The sequence below is a fragment of the Lactuca serriola genome, chromosome 4, assembly GCF_051521515.1.
Source record: "Lactuca serriola cultivar US96UC23 chromosome 4, Lser_US96UC23_V15, whole genome shotgun sequence".
NCBI classification, from domain to species: domain Eukaryota; kingdom Viridiplantae; phylum Streptophyta; class Magnoliopsida; order Asterales; family Asteraceae; genus Lactuca; species Lactuca serriola.
In genome coordinates, this window is record NC_136411.1 from 208,732,923 (window position 1) to 208,756,568 (window position 23,646).

General features: G+C 33.7%; 2 protein-coding genes across 2 annotated transcripts; both read right to left on the bottom strand.

Moving 5' to 3' along the window:
* Positions 1–5,148: 5,148 nt before the first annotated feature.
* On the bottom strand, positions 5,149–6,297 carry LOC145099148 (uncharacterized). The gene has a single exon (XM_079036735.1). It carries the CDS (start codon positions 6,295–6,297, stop codon positions 5,149–5,151), a length of 1,149 nt encoding a protein of 382 aa, XP_078892861.1.
* A 14,418-nt stretch (positions 6,298–20,715) lies between these two features.
* LOC145099149 (uncharacterized) lies at positions 20,716–23,646 on the bottom strand. The gene is made up of 3 exons (XM_079036736.1): positions 22,717–23,646; positions 20,907–20,942; positions 20,716–20,817 (listed from the first exon to the last, which is right to left on the bottom strand). The coding sequence occupies exons 1-3, from the start codon at positions 23,644–23,646 to the stop codon at positions 20,716–20,718; spliced, it is 1,068 nt and encodes a 355-aa protein (XP_078892862.1).

Genomic DNA, 23,646 nt, shown 5'->3' on the forward strand with positions numbered 1-23,646 from the left:
CATATCATAACATATCAACTGGCATAAACTCACATATACTGCATACTACATCGGGCCGTAGCCCGGAACACATAACACATAAATCCTGTTTGAGCCACGAAGGCATCAAACATACTAACTATTGTATCAGATCAACATCCGAAAACTACTCCTAGCTAAACGGGCCGGCATTGTGGCCTTAGACCCATTCCTATTGGAATGAAACTCACCTGAGACTGCTGAACCCTGCTGATAAACCTCTGGCTGCTACTCGACAATCCCCTGAACCGCTGCTCCTCTAGCTCCCCGAGCTATCAATATACATATAACACTTAGTCTGACAGTCAACTAAGTCAACTATGGTCAAAGTCAACCTTCCAGGTCAACCCTACTCGCCGAGTCTTCCTAAAGACTCGCCGAGTTCATAAACTCAGGGTCTTTCTTATTTGCGACCCGACTCGCCGAGTCAGTCCATGACTCGCCGAGTCCAACTAGTTCCAAGTCCTGTCCTGTCCAACTCGCTGAGTCACCACCCGACTCACTGATTCGAGTCTCAACTTAAAGGGTTTAGGGTTTCGCGATCTGACTCGCCGAGTCCGAGAACAGACTCGTCGAGTCCTAGACAATCTTCAACCAACTCGTCGAGTTGCTCGTCCAACTCGCCGAGTCCATGCCTAACTTCAACCGACTCAACGAGCTGTTCATCCTACTCGTCGAGTTCCTCCTTATCTTCAAGCTACTCGCCGAGTCCACTCGAATGACTCGCCGAGTCTATCCAGTCCTCAATCCATGCAGTGGCTTTTCGAGCCAAACAGAACTTCCAACTCATAGATCCTTACTTCTAGGGCCTATTCCCCACGTAAAGTGGCAAACTTTACGTGTAGATTGAGAGATCTATGCTCAAAACACACTAAACTAGGGTTTATGGCAAACATGCTTCTTCAACATACCAAGGGCTGATACTTTAGGGGATTCAAGACCAAAACCAACATGGATCTGAGGTAGCAACCTCAGATCTGAACCTCCAACTCGAATTGGTTACATATCATACCAACAATGGCCAAAACTCACACATAAGAATAGATCTAGATGCAAAAGGGAGTCCAAGCAACAGCTTATTACCTCCAATTGGTCTGAAATGACTCCACAATCCCAGATCTACAGTCCCTTCTTGCACCTCCAAGGTCTTTCTTCCTCCTCCAAGGTTTAGTGCATTCTTCAAGGCACAATCTAGCTCAAAAACGGATATGGCGGCTAGGGTTTGGTGTTCTGGGGTAGGGAGGCAGTAAAGGAACCCTAGGAAAGAGAATGAGTTGCTTAAATAGGCTCCAAGTCCCGGATTTAGGGTTTTCCACGATCAGACCCAACTCGTCGAGTCTCCTTGGCCGACTCGTCGAGTCGGTCGCTTTCACCACAACCCGGATCCCGCTCGGACTCGCCGAGTCCCTCCATGGACTCGCCGAGTCTCCCATAAACTTGAGGTTTTTCTTTCTTTTCTTGGCTTCCCAAACTTTGGTGTGTTACATGTGAATTGAAAAATGTTTTATAAAATGATTTTTGTTATCAAAACTAACCAAGGAAGGATGCGATGTGTACGATTAGTTGGAGCCAGTAAGTATATCCCAGGTTACCACACAATTAACTGTTATTATGTTATATAGAACAACATGCTAGTGATAGGCTAGAATCTTTAGGAATTGCATGATAGAATTTCTTGATTATATGATGCCTGATAGTGTATTGTTTCGTATATGAAACTAACATCATTACTATAGTTACTTAGTGTATGCACCATAGTTGTACATAACTAAGACTTATAGCATGAGAATGTTTGATTTGGCTTTATTTGATATTCTTGTTCGATGAAGGGCTTAGGGTAGGATCAAGTATTCGAGTGTCTATAGGGTACATTGTTATGTATGATTAACATATATGAGTGTTATGGGTTGGTGGAAGTTTCATGGATGCGTTATGTGGGGCCAGCCGGCCAATCGAGGGATGTCTATCCTTTCTCTAGGAAGTAAGAATAAGGTGTACATGTATTCTAGTTTTTTCTAATAGGGTGTTATGATGATCTTCTGAGATAAATACGGGTAGGTGTGAAAGGTAGTATGATGTTTTTTTGGAATATGGTATCTCTTTGGTATGATGTGCATTTTGTGGATGTGTTGGTTGGTGTGGGTTTCTTGGATATCTTGAGTGGTTATTTCGTGAATTATAGTTGCGGTTCAAAGGTGGTTTGGTAAAATGCTGGCTTTTACAAAATGGCGTTGGGGTAGCCTGTTGAATTGTTGGCTGACCAAGGCGATGGCATTTTGAAGTTCTTTTTCATCATTGATTTCAGCAACAACCTCATATGACTATGGTGGGTTGTGGTAGCTTCTACTCTTGATTATCTTCACAATCACTGCCTACCAGCGATCGTTCATTTTGACATGAAGCCTAGCAACATTATTATTGGATGATGATATAGTGGCCCATGTGGGAAACTTCGATTCAACTCGATTTCTTGGAACAAATTCAACCCAAAACATCGCAAAGTCGCAGTAGATGAATAATTAGGTATACACCTTGATGTAAAGTTATTGTATTCCCACATGCTCATATAAAATTGTTGCTAGTAAATTTCCTTTATTAATGTAATTACTTATAAGTTGGAGAGTATGGCATTTGAAGTGTGATAACAAGTAGTGTGGATGTCTACAGTTTTGGAATACTATTATTGGCGGCGATGAAAGTACAAGGCCAACGAATGACTTCTTTAACAAAGGCCTTAACATAGACAAATTTACATACATGGCCTTGTCAGACCCTGTAACGGATCTCATTGATTATGACTATCTAAACTTTCTTCAAAAGGATGTTATAACTACAGAATATGCTATAGCTAATACAAAGAAAATAGAGGAATGTGCGGCCCCAACTGTGAAGATCGGAGTATCATGTTCCTTGGATTCCCCACCACAACAAATGAATCCTAAAAGTTTACATAATCCAATTTATGTTCCGTGGTTTCCCCACCACAAAAAAAAAATCCAATTTTGGTGAATCTTGTATTTTAAATTTTGATTGTAGAAACTATGAAATAATCTAATTTATGGCATTATAAAATCAGAAAATAACATCAATGGCCTTTTAGACTAAATCCTAAAAGTTAGATGGGCTATAGTTTCATCAACATTTTTTAATTAATTAAGGAAAATCTCCAAAAAATAGTCCTAATATTTTATCTTGATTTGAGAAAAGTCTCAAAATAAAATTGTTTACGAAAAAACATGAATAAGTCTCAAACTAAAATGTACTAATGAGTTGGCCATTTTCTCCCTGTAACATACATTCTACCAGTTTTATTGTTGACCTGGATCCCTAGTCATTAAATGAGGTAATCAAATGGACATATTGGGTTATATAATCCTATGTTTACGATAAAACATGATACCCTAATGTAGTGTATATTTTTTGGAATATAAACTGCATCCAACGAAGATTGCAATAATTACATAAACTATCAACAAACTTGTTATTTTTTAATATTGTAATATATTTCCAATTGTCCATCTTATCTTATGTAACCCGATATATCTATCTCATTAGACACCATCTCATTTCTCGACCTTTTTTCTCGAAAACACACATTTTACCGATTTCATTGGAGATCTGTATACATAGTCATAAATGAGCCGATGAGATGAGTACCAAATTCTACGGTAAGCGTAAAATTATATAACTCATCATATCCATCTTATCAACTCATTTATTGACTAAACGTCCATGTCCGGAAAAAAAAACCGATAAAATGAATGTTAAAATGACAAAATGGTCAGATCATCACTAAATTTTAGTTTGTTACTTTTTAATAAGTTATGATAAAATAGTAAGACTTTAATAGAACCAGGTAGGTAATGAAACATATAAACTTTGAAAAATTGGTTAAATCGTCATTTTTACCGGTAATTAATGTTTTTTTGTAAAATAAAATAGTTTGAGTCTTTTTTATAAATTAGAATAAAATATTATAACTTTTATGGAAATTTCCCATTAATTAATGTTATAAATGAGTAAGTCTACGGCTCTATTTTAAAATAAAAGGATAGTTAAACCCTAGTTTTTTATTTAAGTTTTACATTGTAACTCATAATTTAATTTTGTAGAGTTTTCTTTTTTGTTATGTGTGTGTGTATATATATATATATATATATATATATATATATATATATATATATATATATATATATATATATATATATATTCAATTCTAATAAATGAAAGTTTTTTGTCAGTTACTACACTCTCATTCAAATTGTCAAATATCATTTTATAGTTATTTTGAATTAATTTTTATTTCCACATGTCATTTTTTAAGTTTTTCTATTTTATTAATTTTTACATAATATTTTAATGTAATAATTGTAATAAATATAATAATAAATGGATATCAATTTTATTAATGAACTTACCTTTTAATTTCAAATTTTCAAAATTAAAACAAATTAATTTCTTGAATTTATATAAATTATTTGTTTAAATTTAAAAGATAAAAAACATTTCCATTATAAAAATTCATTATTTTTCTTATTTTCCTATAAATTTAAACTTCTCAAATATTTTGACTTTTTATTGAACTAATTTTTTTTTTAAATTAACTCATATAATACATGGGTTCCACAACCACTATAATCTTATATTAATTGTGCTGCAACAATTACATCAGCTTGTTTTTTGCCTCGGTTAAACTATCAAACTGATAAAAATGACTATGACCAATTTAACGATAAGACAACTAGTATAATCTTATATTAATTGTATTGTAATATTTACATCAACTTGTTTTTACACCTGTTGAACCGTCAAATTGATAGAATAACTATGACCACTTTAGTGATAAGACCAATTTTCAAAACAATAGGAAGTGATGAGTAAACCTTGGAACAACTATGATTGTCAACTTTTATTGGCTACCTTAATTAACACAAGCAAAGTTATAAACAGAACAGCTACTCTTTTAAGAAAAAGATCTTATGCTTACATTCGTACAACACCAAATTCAACAGTGGTGATAATGTGTCCTCTAACAATAGTTAATACTGCAGCTAAACAAGAATAAAACAAGCTAGAGTACAATTATAAGCCAGATTACTTTCTAATTTCATCAGCCATGACTCAACAACTTTAGAACGACACCGGTACCTCCTCCCTTATAGTTTTTCCACTTGGTCCTGATGAATGAGCCACACAAAGATCACCCGAATCAATGTGGATGTTTAGCTTTTTAAAGACTCTATTTTTCAGATCATAACTAAATATACTTTTATTGTGCCTTGATCTCATGAAAACGATATATCTCTTATTTATCACGCCACAAACCGGATATCGAAAAGAAGCACTTACAAAGCCATGATCCTGGACTGTTATCGAAAGCAACTTCTCCCACTTCATACTTTGAAAATCTTTAAGAATCCATAAGTCAGTTTTGTCCCTAGAAACTCCATCAATGAGGCTGAGAAAACCACCCATCTCAAAAATAGAATAGTAGAGCCTCTTACGCTCACCGGGTTCAGGTAGGCTCATTTGGAGAACTTCTTCTTTTATCATATCAACAGAAACCAGGAACCTAGAACAATTAAGATTCCAATGAAAGTACCTTCCTTGAACTTGAATTGAAACTATCTCACCCATATTCCTAGGATCCAAGTAAAAAGGTACTTTGATCTTTTTCCACCTTGAGGAAACACGAGAGACTACAATATCTTTTTCCAATTGTAGAATATGACATTGGAGTGATTGGCCATTAAACAAGTGAACAACCTTATATACTCCCTTGAATCTGTCAAAAAAAAGGGCCATTGCACATACGCTAGTATCTTGATGTGCAAAAAATGTTGGAGGCTTGGGAAGAAATGATTTTTCCCTGGTGATTATATTGAAAATATACAGTGACTTTCTTTTTCTGGCAGGGTCTAATATCAGAAGAAACTCGTTATACCATGACTTTATCCTTCCAAAGAAATGTATGCGAAGGTTTTGCTCTTTCACTTCTAGTCTTTGTCCCTCTTCCCTTACATCCACATAGCGGATCGTAAATCCAAATGACGTCTGGAGGATAAAAAAAGAATTTTCTGCCAAGATCATGTTAATTATATCGAACCATTTTCTACAGACATACTTTGCGTTATAACGAAGGAAAACATAAGGAAGCCTTTTAAGGATATCTTCAACCACGTCATCTGGAAGAAATGCAAACCAATGAACATCATTTTTCTTTCTCTTCATTTGTTCATCTTCACACTCTTTCCTGCACTTGCTCATTGCCACCTCCATCGATTTCTGTTTCAAAATAATATATTACTTTTTTTTGTAAGCAGCAACACGAGGAAGAAATACAGGTATGTACATAGCCACAAGGGAACATGCATGAATGATCAATAACATACATCAAGCGAACATGTTTGTGTTTTATTTCGGATCAACAGAATTAAGTAAGTACATATGGCGTTCAGGTAAACACAACTAGTGTAAATCCGATCTATTTTATTCCTGGGTTTTAAGTATCCAATCAACTTTGAGAGTGAAATTGTAAAAACTAACACCCTTTTCTGGCATCTGGAGGCTTTTAAATCTTAACATTAGTTATATAAGTAATTTGTTTCCACATTGACATTTGCGTCGAATAGAAAGAACGTAAGAGACACAGTTCATATTAAGATGATAGTGCATAAAAAAACCACATTAAACACATTGCAAGAAAAGAAAAGAAACCTGTAGAACGCTAACTTCCATACTTGCAGAGATCGATGATAGTCGAAAGTTAGGGTTTTTTAATTAGGACACAACTTGGAAGGAGTGTGATGTTAGGCGGTGAGTGTTTTTATTTTGGGATCTGCTAAGTCCTAAATTGACGCTCAATTTATATCCTATGCTGTCTCCCCATTTTATGCTCACTTTATATTCTATAGTACTGTTGGCCCATTTATTCATTAAATTTCAAACTTTAAATTAATTTATTTAAGCAAAAAAGAAAATTTTTGGGTTATTCCTATAACGTTTTTTTCTTAAATTCTAAGCTAAAATTAAATCATTTTAAACATATAAATTTAGTAGTTAATACATGCAATTACATATTTAAGCTAAGCAAAAAAATAAAATAGAAAAAATAAAAAGAAAACAAAACAATCAAAAACGCTGAAAAAACCTAGTTTTAAGTTTGGAATTTCAATATTAGATTTGCAAAATCTAACTTTCAAGATAAAACCATCAATCACTTAATATATAAAATCTACAAAATTACATTATTGAGTTCTATAGTGTGAGATTTAACAAACAAATATATTTTAAAATCTGATAAAAAAAATTAAATATCTTTCAATAATTTTCTCTTACTTATTCTTCTATCCATATTAAATGGTGAAAAACATACATTAAAATATTATTAAGAAAAAATAAAAATAACAATTGTCATCATATGATATGGATAGAAGGATGGTAGAAAAAAATTATAGAAGAATATTTTATTTTTCATTAGGTCTTTTTTTTATTAAGAACTACTGTATAGAACTTTTTGTGAATGTAGACTTTTATCTTTGTTAAATTTGGTGAAATTGATTGTATGTATGAAAGATAAATTTAATGTTATTAACTATTTCCGACATCCTAAAATTCTAAGTTGCAGAATATTATGGACATAGCTAACGACGGTGTCAAACACTTGAAAATTGTTAGTTTAACGTCTCAATGTTCTACATGTGCATCTGGTATTTGTTTTATTTCTTTAAAAAGTGGTTACCTCTCTAGGGTAGTTTTAGGTTTTTAAGGCATATACATTAATAACTATTCCAAGCTAATTACTTACAATAAAGGAAAATTTAGCTTTCTAGTCGTTTAATTATAATCTTCATTTATGTTTTTAACAAAGAAATAAATGAGATTTTCTTATATTGGCTTCATCATCATCTTATCTTATGTTCATCACCATCATTAACGTTAGAAAAAAATAATTTTTTTCCCACATGTGATCTTCGTTACAATATACTCCTTTTAAAGTTCCTCTTTATGCCCGGATATAAAGTTTATTTGATACATTATCCCATTTTAAATTGTGTGTATCCTATTTAATTATATATCACATTAAAACCCGTATTGGCTTATAAGCAGTGTCGAGTTTTCAGCCGTGATTTTCCCAGTTTAGCTATCAGCTATGAATAGAAGATGGTTTGGAGTCGGGGACATGTCCTCCACCGCCTTTTCCACCATGTCCTCCAGGCATTTGCTCATATGCCTTTGTATCCACTCTAAAATGTTGATTGTGAATGAAATAGGTGCACAATTTATGTTATTTACTTTTCTATCATTTCCGTTTGTTGGTTTTTAGGTTCTGTCTACGTCCTTTTGCCATCTCCTTGTCAAGGAAACGACAAATGATTGGCAGGCGTCGATGTTCTTCCTATTTTTTCCATCTTTTGGATTTCGTCACTTGAAAATGTTGGGTTTTATTCAAGAAATTGTGCTCTTAAAACGCACAATATGGCATCGGAAGCTTTAAAACTTAAATAAACTTAAAACCATTTTAACCCTCCAATGATCGTTTTGTATGTAACACCGCAAATTTTCAAACAAAATTTTCGATTTTAAATTACCAACATACATATAATAATTCTCAAAATCTCAAGTGTCGATGTCACAACATATTTCAAAATACTTTTTGAAAAGTAATTATCAAAATCCAGGATCCTCATTCATGACTCTTTTCTCTTGTGTGTACAATCGAGTAGCCGCCTTCCCGCGATCCTAATAATAACCTGAAACACATAACACATAACACAGTAAACACGAAGCTTAGTGAATTCCCCAAAATACCATATACACATATTAGCCACTTGAAGCTATAACTCTTTAGGACCCTCCGGTCCGATGTGTCTCAGTGGGACCCTCCAGTCACATGGCTCGTTGGACCCTCTGGTCCGGTCTGGGTGAGAACCCTCCGGTCAGGTCTAAGTATGGACCCTCTACTTGTTGGACCCTCCGGTCAGGTCTAAGTAAGGACCCTCCGGTCTCATAGCTCGTTGGACCCTCCGGTCCGGTCTAAATATCACATAATATAGCACATAACACATATCACACATAAATTGCATAACTCAGGCAAGCACATAAGACCCTCTGGACACACATAACTACCACTCTAGGTAAAGTATAGTGAGAAGACTCACCTCGGATGATGAACAGTCCCCATAAATGCTGATGCCACGTAGCGGCCTCTAACTCTGTGCCAAACCCACAGTTATCCCAATTTGGAACTAATTCTCAACTCTCGCTCATTAGGTCTAAAGGTAGTCAACTAACCAGTCCATTAATGACCTAAAACCCATTGGTCCCACCAAAGCCCAATAATAAATGGGCTCTCCCGAGGCCCAACTCTCTCACATCTAATGGCAAGCCCAACTCAAGGGCCCAAAGCAAATATATATTATCCTCTGGTCCAAGACTCTATTGCAACAAGTCTAAACTCTAGGCCCAACACTCAAGGCCCAAAAGTCCACAGTGAGGTTATGCGGGGCGTATCTCTCTTGGTACGCTCAACGTACTCACGAATCCATGTTGGCCATCGGGGACACTGGGGCAGTACGCGGGGCGTACAGGAATTACGCTCAGCGTACTCCCTAGATTCACTCTTTCTACTCATTTGGTCTGAAACAGATAAGACATTACCTCAATCGCCAGATATCGACTCCCTAGTGACACTTACTCCATAAAGTCAGTGACTATAAGCCTTTGCTTGGCTAGAAAGGTCATAAACACCCAAAACACTCACTTCCTTATCTCAAAAACCTCCTATCTCATGCATGACTTGATTCCAACGACCAAGATTGGATTTTTATGACATAACACCACTAAATATACCCAAAGGGACATATATTATTCTTTGGAGTTCAACAACTCATAAAGCTTCAAGCTTTGGGACCAAAAACTCTAAAATGGACCCAAAACAAAAACTAGCACAACAATAAGCAAGTTCAAAACTTGATACCTTTGGAAGATACACCAACAAGAGAAGAATAATAAGCAAGCTCAAGTTATTCTCTTTCAAAGATCCTACTTCTTCAAAAGCCAAACACAACAAGTGATCACCCCACTAGATCCACATGAGAAAGCCACTAAGATTCAAACTTTATTCTTTCTAGAGCTAGATCAACATGATTAGGGCTTGGATCCACAAGCTCCAAGCCAAGCAATGCTTCCTCAAGGAACTCCTTCTTCCACAATATGCACCAAAAACTCACCAAATCACCAAAATTCTCAAGAATCACTAAAATGGACGTTTAGGGTCGATTTCTAGGGTTTAGAGGAATGGAGGCTACAGATATTAGGGTTAGGTTATGAGATAAGGAGCTTAAATAGGGTCCAAACCCTAAAATAGCATTTAGGTCTGATTGGCGTACGTCCAACGTTCATATAGTATGCCTAGTGTAATCTGAAGAACACTCGCGACCACCCCTAGTCAGTACGCCCAACGTACTCCAAAATTACGCCCACCGTACTCGGCTAAGCCTGTAAACCTTAAAACCTCTGAAGGCCATAACTTCTTCGTTATAAATCTGTTTCCGACGATCCTTTTATCCACGAAAAGGTAACGAGAAGCCCTAAACTTCTATCAACTTTATTCATCCTGAAGCCCACTAGAACTCAGATCCAAAATTCATAAAAAGCCCGCACCAGCTCCTTTAACAATACATTTGGGATCTAAAGCACAAACCAAACACTTTTATCACACAACCTACCTTAACCATAACCCAGAAAGGCCTAAACCTTTCTCCTTCAAAGCCTCAAAACCTTCTGATACCTTTGCTAGTCTTCTCTTTATTAAGTACTCCGTAAGCCTTTAAGAACCAAACAAAATTTAGCCCTAAAAGATATTTATAACATCTTGTTTTGAGGTACTTTCACTTTTGACCTTTATATTGGGTTTTTTAAAATTTTTGTCCTTATTATATAAGATTTATGGTTGGGATGGGCTAATATTGCTATTTTTGGAATGGTGCGGCGGAGACACGTACATTGGGCGTTCATTTGCATACGATGGGCATACAGGGTGAAGTTCCAAACCCAAATATTTTGGGTTTGGACCCTATTTATTATTCATTAACACTTAAACATGGTTCCTTTCATCAGCCTCCATCCTCTCAAAAAAAATTTACAAACCCTAACCTACCTTGTGAGCATTTTTAAGTTTGTGTGTGTGTTTTATGCCTTTGAAGAATAAAGAGGGAAGTAGAGACCATCTTGGAGGAGTAAAGCACCTTAGATCAAAAATCACATCATCATTTGACATCACTTGAAGGTATACAGTTCTTAACTTGATCATTCCATCTTTTAGATCTAGATATTTTTTTTCCTTATAGAAACTTTTTGTTTCAAAAATGGTGATTCTTGAGCATGGACTGTTCTAGACCCAATAACTCGTCCTTTCAGACCTTATGAGGGATCTTGAGTCATAAAAATGTTGTCTTTATGGTTACTTTTGCTCGATGCATGCTGTAGAAGGTCTTAAGGTATTAAGATGTTGAGAATTTGTGTATTAAGTACTTAATGGCCATGCAAAATCATAAAGTTGAAAATTTTATGAATCTTGAGGGTATTTTGGCTTTGGATCTGAGTTTTGATATGCAGATGTGGAGTATTAAGCTCTTAATACGAAAAATGGATGAACACGTCACGTACGTTGGGCATACCAAGTGCTACGCTGCACGTACGGGGTCAGTGTCTCATAACCCGTTCAATCACCGAGTACGCCCCGCATACAGAAGAGTACGCTCAACGTACTCGACTGAGTCGACTCAATAGGGTTAGCTCAGTTGGGTTGACCCGACTAGCTGTTGACTTGACTTCTCATTGTTGACCAACTTTAACCAAGGGTATTTTGCGAAAAATCTTATTAATGGTTAATGACTTAACATTTTTGGTTTTGGGTATTGATCAGTTATTCGTGAGATTGTGAAGTGAGTCTTCCTCATTGTACTTGTGTGTTGAACGTACCAAGGCCGACCCGTTGGACTGGATATCCGGTTATATGACAGTATGTTATTATGCTGTAGAGATCTGTTAGATCGGTATCCAGGTATATAGGATGTTAGCATGCGGTAGTGATATGTAGATCTTTCTGTTTGTCTATTGACTGGTTATATGTTTATCTACTATGTATATGTCGAAATCTTATGTTTAGTTGGGTTGAGGTGGTCCTGCTTTGTGTTGAAGGCCAATATACAGGAGGCAGTTCGGATAGCCTGTAGTCCCTACAAGGCGGTCCAGTTAGGACGAAGGCCCGAAGAGCAGTTTGGATAGGTTGTAGGCCCTGCGAGGCGGTATATTCATGTCAAAGTCTCAGAGAGCGGTCCAGATAGGCTGTATGCCCTGCGAGGTGGTCCAGTCAGGATGAAGGCCCATTTATGCATTTTGTTGTTTGTTATGTTTATGTAGTGGTACTCTGGGGGAACTCACTAATCGTTGGCTTAAATGTTTAGTTTTTATTTCAGGTACTTTAGAGGACCATGGCAAGGCGAAGGCATGACCGTACACATCCCCGGTTTCTATGTTGATGGATCTTGGGAGACTGTGAATTGAACAATGTTTTAAAAAATGATTTTTGTTATCAAAACTAACCAAGGAAGGATGCGATGTGTACGATTAGTTGGAGCCAGTAAGTATATCCCAAGTTACTACACAGTTAACTGTTATTATGTTATGTAGAACAACATGCTAGTGATAGGCTAGAATCTTCAGGAATTGCATGATAGAATTTCTTGATTATATGATGCCTGATAATGTATTGTTTCGTATTTGAAACTAACATCACTACTATAGTTACTTAGTGTATGCACCATAGTTGTACATAACTAAGACTTATAGCATGAGAATGTTTGATTTGGCCTTAGTTCCTGTTCTTGTTCGATGAAGGGCTTAGGGTAGGATCAAGTATTCGAGTGTCTATAGGGTTCATTGTTATGTATGATTAACATATATGAGTGTTTTAGGGTTGGTGGAAGTTTCATGGATGCGTTATGTGGGGCCAGCCGGCCAATCGAGGGATGTCTATCCTTTCTCTAGGAAGTAAGAATAAGGTATACGTGTATTCTAGTTTTTTCTGATAGGGTGTTGTGATGATCTTCTGAGACAAATACAGGTAGGTGTGAAAGGTAGTATGATGTTTTGTTGGACTGTGGTACCTCTTTGGTCTGATGTGCATTTTGTGGATGTGTTGGTTGGTGAGGGTTTGTGGGATATCTTGAGTTGTTATTTCATGAATTAAAGTTGTGGTTAAAAGGTGGTTTGGTAAACTGCTGGTTTTTACAAAATGGCGGTGGGGTAGCCTGTTGAATTGTTGGCTGACCAAGGCGATGGCATTTTGAAGTTCTTTTTCATCATCGATTTCAGCAACAACTTCATATGACTGTGGTGGGTTGTTGTAGCTTCTAATCTTGATTATCTTCACAATCACTACCTACCAGCGATCGTTCATTTTGACATGAAGCCTAGCAACATTATTATTGGATGATGATATAGTGGCCCATGTGGGAAACTTCGATTCAACTCAATTTCTTGGAACAAATTCAAGCCAAAACATCACAAAGTGGCAGTAGATGAATAATTAGGTATACACCTCGATGTAAAGTTATTGTATTCCCACATGCTCATATAAAATTGGTGCTAGTAAATTTCCTTTATTAAAGTAATTATTTGTAAGTTGGAGAGTATGGCATTTGGAGTGTGATAACAAGTAGTGTGGATGTCAACAGTTTTGGAATACTATTGTTGGAGGCAATTAAAGTAAAAGGCCAACAAATGACTTCTTTAACAAAGGCCTTAGCATAGACAAATTTGCATACATGGCCTTGTTAGACCCTGTAACGGATGTCATTGATGATGACTATCTAAACTTTCTTCAAAAGGATGTTATAACTACAGAATATGCTATAGTTAATACAAAGAAAATAGAGGAATGTGCGGCCCCAACTGTGAAGATCGGAGTATCATGTTCCATGGATTCCCCACCACAACAAATGAATCCTAAAAGTTCAGATAATCCAATTTATGTTCCGTGGATTCCCCACCACAAAAAATAATCCAATTTTGGTGAATCTTATATTTTAAATTTTGATGCTAGAGACTATGAAATAATCTAATTTATACCCCAATAAAATCAAAAAATAACATCAGTGGCCTTTTAGACTAATTCCTAAAAGTTAGATGGGCTATAGTTTCATCAATATTTTTTAATTAATTAAGGAAAATCTCCAAAAAAAAAATTCCTAATATTTTATCTTGATTTAGGAAAAGTCTCAAAATAAAATACGTTTACGAAAAAGCATGAATAAGTGTCAAACTAAAATGTAGTAATGAGTTGGCCATTTTCTCCCTGTAACATACATTCTACCAGTTTTATTGTTGACCTGGATCCCTAGGGATTAAATGAGCTAATCAAATGGACATGTTGGGTTATATAATCCTATGTTTACCATAAAACTTGATATCCTAATATAGTGTATATTTTTTGGAATATAAACTACATCCAACGAAGATTGCAATAATTACATAAACTATCAACAAATTTGTTATTTTTTAATTTTATAATATATTTCAAATTGTCCATCTAATCTTATTTAACCCGATATATCTATCTCATTAGACACCATCTCATTTCTCGACCTTTTTTATGAAAACACACATTTTACCGGTTTCATTGGAGATCTGTATACATAGTCATAAATGAGCCGATGAGATGAGTACCAAATTCTACGGTAAGCGTAAAATTATATAACTCATCATATCCATCTTATCAACTCATTTATCGATTAAGCATCCATGTCAGAAAGAAAACCGATAAAATGTATGTTAAATGGACAAAATAGTCGGATCATCACTAAATTTTAATTTGTTACTTTTTAATAAGTTATGATAAAATAGTAAGATTTTAAGGGAACCAGGTAAGTAATGAAACATGTAAACTTGGAAAAATTAGTTAAATCGTCATTTTTACCGGTAATTAATGTTTTTTTGTAAAAAAAATTTAGTTTGACACTTTTTCATAAATTAGAATAAATTATTATAACTTTTATGGAGATTTTCCATTAATTAATGATATAAATGAGTATGTCTACGCCTCTATTTTAAAATAAAAGGATAGTTGAACCCTAGTTTTTTATTTAAGTTTTACATTTTAACTCATAATTTAATTTTGAAGAGTTTTCTTTTTTGTTATATATATATATATATATATATATATATATATATATATATATATATATATATATATATATATATATATATATATATATATATATATATATATATACTAGTTGTTTATCCGCGCTAAGCGACGGGTGCATATAGATTTTTTAGAAATTAGTTTCTAGATACGATTAGTTCTTTTGTGAAAATATTTTACTACATCTAATCTATCATTAAGAGTTATGCTAACAAATACAAAATCATTAAAAATAAAAAATGAAGAGTCTGGATTGTTTTACAAATATATAAAAACACATGAGTGATTGTATATTATCAAGCGTACAACACTTCTTTATACAACACATTTGATGCATGGACATCATATTCGTTGAATTGTTGTGGACGATAACCCTCTAGACCATATATCTAACTGAAATTAATTCAGGACGAAAACCAAGAATCTGTGAAAGCACATGGACCATTTGTGTAATTTTGTCTAAAATTTATTAAGAGTTTTAATAACAATTTTATCAACTTTTAATCATCAGATTATAATAACCAAAAAAAGACAAACTCAAAACCACGTACATGTAATTACTAATGGTTGAGTGCACGATATTAATCATACAACACTTATTTATACACCACATTTGAGTTATAGATTTTCATCATCGTTGAACCCTTTTTCATAGGATTGACTAATCCCTTTGTATTGCCACATGATGTCCCTTTGGACAATGCAACGTAAAGTTTTCCATGCAACAATACCAATTTTGGTAAATATATACCTACATTCGAAATTGTTTGTCCCTGAGCTTTGTTGATTTTCATTATTAAACATAATCGAATAGGAAGTTGTTTTCTCTTCAACTTGGATAGGAACATGTCATCGTCAGATGGACATAAGTGAATCCTTGGCAAATATACATTCTTGTCATCATGTTGACCAACAATTATTTCCGCATCAACGATATTATGATGAAAACTTTTTTATATCAATCTGGTGTCATTACACAATCCACTTGATGGGTCAGTATGTCACAATAGTATTACCGGTCATCCAACTTTTAATTGAAGGTAGTGAAGGGTAAACCACTAACAATAAGTGAGTTTAATAATTCCACCAAATTGAAGTTATTTCTATCGTCTTCTGCTTCATCAAAATTATAGTAAATTCTCTCTTTTTCATTGATTCGACGAATCAAATAATCATTAATCTCATCGATAGCCTCATTTATGGTGGATGATATTTCCCGCAAAAAGATATAGATTTGCAAAGACGGATATATTGCATCAATAAAAGCATCTATTGATTTAGCCTTATTAGTGTAGGGAATAAACATATAATCAGGGATGCAAATAAAGCTTTCGTGTATCATTTCTTCAACTCCATCACCGATTCATAATAGCAAGTATGAGAACCATGGATTAGTCAGGGCTCTCATATTTATAGTTAACCATAACTTTCTAATCGAATGCCAAATTGGCGACTTTCATAGAAATTTTGAAAAGTTTACGTTCGTAGCTATTTTTGAATGATATAGGCAACTCATTTGCCATATTATGAATGATTAAATGCAAAAAAAAAAAAACATTCAGATAAATCATTAAACTTCACCCGAATATAATCTTTTTTAAGTAATTCAAGTACACTTATTCTATAAACATTAGTCACTTCTAATCGATTTGATTTTCACATGTAGTTTTATTAGGAAATTTCACAATCGAAAATAAATAAATGTCAGTTCTCCGGAAATTCATAAAAACAAAAATGCAGTTGAATTTAAATATGACTTTTGTATGCCTTGTGTGTAATCTTGTTTTATACAAATTATTATTCCAACTCATGAACATACATGTATCTTTACAACTATTTTTACAACTTACAAGTTACACCCAACTAAATACAAACTCAATTAACCAAGTAGGTAAAAACCCATTTATATACTTTTTAAAAACCCATGTTCCATGTACATCAATTCAACCTCCTCTTTAATAAAGTCTTCCTTATATAATATACTATTAAGGAGTGTCAGTTAATTACCAAAATTTTGAAGAACTATTAAATAGGCAAGTCTAGGAACGACACCTTGCAGTAGGGATGAAACTGGGTCCAAACCCGGACCGGATGGACCCGGACACGGAAAACACGAAACCGTTTTATGAGATTTTTTAGAACCGAAAACCGGACCAGTATATAGGAAACGGTTTCGGGTACGGTACCGGGTAAAGTGGGTCTAGAACCGAAAAACCCGAAAATAGGAAAGTGGGTAAGATGGAACCGGGTAAAATGGGTTTAGAACCGGAAAACCCGGATTTTATTATTATTATTATTATTATTATTATTATTATTATTATTATTATTATTATTATTATTATTATTATTATTATTATTTGTAATTACCTCAATCGCATAATCTTTCAACCGTTATAAGAAAATTAATAAACAAAAAATTACATTTAGTTTATTGACGACATTGATTTTTTTGTTTTTTAAATAATGTGATATAACAAAGTTGGTTTAATATTAGTGTGAAATATGAGTTTCTAGTTATGCGATTGTAATATATAATGTACGTTCATAAGAATATGTTAATTGTAACATAATTAGAGGTTCTAATTTAAAAAATAGTTAGAATAATTAAACAACAAAATGAATATATAACCTTTTTGTAAAAGATCCACTGTAAATAGGCTAAAAGCTTATAAAACTTCAACCCATTAAGCCAACAAAACAAATTGATACTAAAAATAATAAAACTTTTGATTTCACTCTTTTTGATCAAATACACTATTATATAGTCAAATTCAATCAAATAAAACATCATAACTTATTACAAAAGTTATTACAATATAATGTATTTAAACGATTGTATAAGCCAATTTTTCAAAATTTCCTACAAATGACGAAATCACCCTTTTTAATTAAACCATTGTTTAACATATAAAACCAAACTTATAACCATTTATCTAATATTATTACATATAAATTATGGTTCTTACAAATAAAGTTCATCAGAGAGGGGAATGGAAGATAGGCTTAGATTTTGTTAGATGGATGTCATGCTTCATCTTTGTGAGTTTTCCATTACTTCAATGTTTTATTATTATTATTATTATTATTATTATTTTATTATTATAAGAGCTCATATGAAAATAGAGATTATGATAAACAACCATCTCCAATCCTACATCCATTTTATTTAAATAAAAAAATGTATAAATAATATTTCATCTTTAACCGATACCATTTTTTATACAAATTTCTATATCAAAAATATATTCCTAGTATATTGATTTTTTAAAACTTATATATATTATGATAAAATACCTATCAACTTAGAAGTTTTTTTTCTACATATTTATTTATATTTCCTATATAAAAACTTTATAAAACATACAAAAATCAGTTCCAGTCCATTAAACTCGGTTCAGGTTTTTTTACATATCCGGTTCCAAAAACCGGTTCCAGTTTTTTTACCCGGAATACCCGGACCCCATGGACCCGTCCCCGAAATACCCGGAACTCGGATAAGACTACATTTGGAACCCAATACACGGACCGTTTAAACATTTTCCGGTTATACCAGTTCCGGTTCCGATCCGGTTTTTCGGTTTTATAACTCATCCCTACTATGCAGTATGTAACAAAGAAACGTTAACTTTTTGGATATTATCTTTATCAAGCAAAATAAAAAGAAAAATCTCTTTTTCTGCAACTCTATTAGTAGTTATAGTATTTATTTATATTAAACCACTACATATTATGATCAATATCATTGTTGTCTTTAAAAATTACCATTTTAACCTTGGAAAGTTGAAATAAAGCAGAACGTAGGAACCAAATTTCTAACTTTCTCTTATCCTTTGATTTTGCTGTAATTTGTTTAAAAAAAGAATGAAATGTTACTAACCATAATTAAGGATAATAGAAATAAACAAATTTGTTTCATACAGTGTGCTATATTATTACTTTTTAGATTGATCTAAAGTGTAAATTGGGCATTATTAAATTTTAAAGGCTTGAATATTAATTTAGACTACATAGGACCTAAATCGATTGATACTATAAATTTCAGACCAAAATGATCTTTTTTGGACCAAAATTGGAAGTGCTCATGGACAAAAAATGTAATTCACTCTTCTATTTTTAACTTAAAAATGAAGTTTTTTTAATTTATTGAAACAGTTGCCATTTCAAACTGTGGATGTTTAGTTCCAGGCTATTCAAATTTTATTTTTAGCTTTTAAAAACAAAAATGAACCAATTTTAAACAATCAAGTAGTTTAAAACGAAATGAATTTTTGAGTATTTTAACGTTTTGAAAGTCCAGGCCAGCTAACCTTTAACATCACTACTTTTATTATGCAGCTTAGTTTATATATATATGTCCCCATTAAGTTAAAAAAAAAGGATCTTAAGACTATGTATGTACTTACCAAGGTGATAATTGGTAAGGTTGATGATACATGGTTTGCAAAAGCAAGACCAGCCAAGTACCGGAACAAACTGCAGGGAAAAAATAGCCTATTAATCAAGGTTTAAAATAATGGAAAATGATGCCACATGAAGCATACTTAATTATATTTACCACCAACTATACACATCTACTGCTAAATGATGCCACCTAAAGCAAGCAAACATAGGAACATAAATTAGCTAAAGTAAGAAAGCTTACTGGTTACTGGTGGATGTTTAATTCAAGGCTATTCAAATTTTATTTTTAGCTTTTAAAAACAAAAATGAACCAATTTTAAAGAATCAAGTAGTTTAAAACGAAATGAATTTTTGAGTATTTTAATGTTTTCCTATAAATTTAAAGTTCTCAAATATTTTGACCTTTATATTTAATTATTTTTATTTTTAAATTAAATCATGTAATACATGGGTCCCACAACTATTATAATCTTATATTAATTGTGTTGCATTAATTACATCAGCTTGTTTTTAGCCTGGTTAAACTATCAAACTGATAAAAATAACTATGACCACTTTAATGATAAGACCAATTTTCAAAACAATAGGAACATATGAGTAAACTTTGGAAAAACTACGATTCACTACAAGAAGATTGCGCAACAGCGGCGACACGTGTCGCCGCTAAAGGTTAGGCATGTCGCCGCTAATACTTTTAGCGGCGACATGTCGCTGCAAATACGTCGCCGATATTGTTTCGTCGCTAATACGCTTAATGTCGCCACAAATACTAGCAGTCGCCGCTAATGCTCCCGTCGTCGCTAATGCTACTTGTCGCCGCTAATATGTTGTCGCCGCTAATGAGGTTGTGTCGCCACAAAAGCTGTCGCCAGTAATACTCTTTTGATTTTTTTTTTAATTTATTTCACATTAAATTTATAATCAATCCAAATATTAATCCATATAGCATTTGAAAAGTCTGATAATTTTATATAGAAATATTAATACATATTATATACAATCAATCCAAAATATTAATCCATACCACATTTAGTATTGTTTCAAATTACAAAACGTTTCATAAAATCCTAAAATAACTACTCGTCCTAATCATCATCTCGATTATTTTGTGGCGGCAATGAGCGAAACCACTCTTCCAATGCTGCAGAACAGGCCGGGTCGTATAGTATTGTTTGGAGCATTTGCAACTATAAAGAAAACAAAATATATTAACAACATATCAGAATAACATTATAATTAATTATACCGTTCCACTATAGCATTTACTAACAATTACCTGTGATTGTGGTTGTTCTTGTGTTATTGGTTGTTGCTGATCGTACATAGACACAATGGTAAGGGGTTAACATTAACTTGATTTTACAACTAATTTATTATTTTTTTAATGTTTTTTTTAAATTAATTTAAATTTATTCTATAATTAAATTAAAATTACTAGAAGTACGTTGCTATTAATAACCTAATTAAGGCTAAAGTTGTAATGACCAACATTAAGTTGGCCAAACATTAAGTCACTAAAAGTATGTTGCTATTAAGTTGGCCAAACATTAAGTGACTAACAAAATTAAGCACTTTGAAACCATATACAATACATTACTAGAAGTAAGTTGCTATTAATAACCTAATTAAGTCAAATGTATACATCCAATTTACATATTTCAATTTCATCCAATTTCATACAATTAAGTCAAATGTATATATTCAATTTACATATTCCAATTTCATCCAATTTCATACAAATATATACATCTAAGTTTCATGTTAAGGTAACTTTCATCCAATTCCATCCAATTTCATACAAATATATACATCTAAATTTCATCCAATTTCATACAAATATATACATATACATGTCAATTTTTTTTTTTTTTTTTGATACTTCAATGTAATCTAAACATAACTTTCAAATTATACACAAAATGCATATTAAACTCCAACAAATGTGAAAAAAACACACAATCCAACAAAATACATACAATCCAACAAAATGCATAACCAATTCATATATCAAAATACAAACAGAATCACTCAACAAACTTGAAAAATACTCACTATTTATCATCTAAAACAGAAAAATCATAAAAAAGTTGAGAAACTCGACCTTGGTTGGGGCAATTTCGGAATTTTGGCTAAATGTTGAGCTTGGTTGGGGTTGTGGCGGTTTTGTGGCTGCCTTGAGGGAAGGAGAAGCTAGCACCGGTCCAAGAAACAATGTCTAGTCCACCAAGTTGGAAAATTTGCGTGATATTGATGAAAAATCGACAGAAAAACGAGAGGAAAATAGGTGAATGAGAAGCTGTGAATGGCAGAAAGGTAAGCTGTTCAGGGGATATCTGCGTTTAGCATTAGCGGCAACGCAAGGACAATAGCGGCGACATTAGGGTATTAGCGGCGACAAACGGAGGGAACTCAGCGCGTCTTTCCGCTTTCCTTATTAGCCGTTAGATTGAAAACAAATCGGACGGTTGGGGTGAGAGTGACGCGGATCGCTAAATGAAAGTATTAGCGGCGACGTCTTTAGCGGCGACACGTAACACGTCATTTACGTGTCGCTGCTATTGCTAGCTGTCGCCGCTAAAGGCGTCGCCGCTATAGCTTTGTTTTCTTGTAGTGATTGTCAACTTTCACTAGCTATCTTAAATAGCACAAGCAAAGTTATAAATATTAAATTAAATCAGTTAGGAACAGAATAACTGTTCTTTTAAGAAAAAGATCTTATGTTTAAATAGTACAACACCAATGTCAAAAGTGTTGATAATGTATCAATTATCAATAGTAAATACTGCAGCTAAATAAGAAGAAATCATGTCAAAGTACAATTATAAGCCGGATTACTTTCTAATTTCATCGGCCATGACTCAACAACTTTAGAACGACACCGGTACCTCCTCCCTTGTAGTTTTTCCACTTGGTCCTGATGAATGAGCCACACAAAGATCACCCAGATCAATGTGGATGTTTAGCTTTTTAAAGACTCTATTTTTCAGATCATAACTAAATATACTTTTATTGTGCCTTGATCTCATGAAAACGATATATCTCTTATTTATCACGCCACAAACCGGATATCGAAAAGAAGCACTTACAAAGCCATGATCCTGGACTGTTATCGAAAGCAACTTCTCCCACTTCATACTTTGAAAATCTTTAAGAATCCATAAGTCAGTTTTGTCCCTAGAAACTCCATCAATGAGGCTGAGAAAACCACCCATCTCAAAAATAGAATAGTAGAGCCTCTTACGCTCACCGGGTTCAGGTAGGCTCATTTGGAGAACTTCTTCTTTTATCATATCAACAGAAACCAGGAACCTAGAACAATTAAGATTCCAATGAAAGTACCTTCCTTGAACTTGAATTGAAACTATCTCACCCATATTCCTAGGATCCAAGTAAAAAGGTACTTTGATCTTTTTCCACCTTGAGGAAACACGAGAGACTACAATATCTTTTTCCAATTGTAGAATATGACATTGGAGTGATTGGCCATTAAACAAGTGAACAACCTTATATACTCCCTTGAATCTGTCAAAAAAAAGGGCCATTGCACATACGCTAGTATCTTGATGTGCAAAAAATGTTGGAGGCTTGGGAAGAAATGATTTTTCCCTGGTGATTATATTGAAAATATACAGTGACTTTCTTTTTCTGGCAGGGTCTAATATCAGAAGAAACTCGTTATACCATGACTTTATCCTTCCAAAGAAATGTATGCGAAGGTTTTGCTCTTTCACTTCTAGTCTTTGTCCTTCTTCCCTTACATCCACATAGCGGATCGTAAATCCAAATGACGTCTGGAGGATAAAAAAAGAATTTTCTGCCAAGATCATGTTAATTATATCGAACCATTTTCTACAGACATACTTTGCGTTATAACGAAGGAAAACATAAGGAAGCCTTTTAAGGATATCTTCAACCACGTCATCTGGAAGAAATGCAAACCAATGAACATCATTTTTCTTTCTCTTCATTTGTTCATCTTCACACTCTTTCCTGCACTTGCTCATTGCCACCTCCAT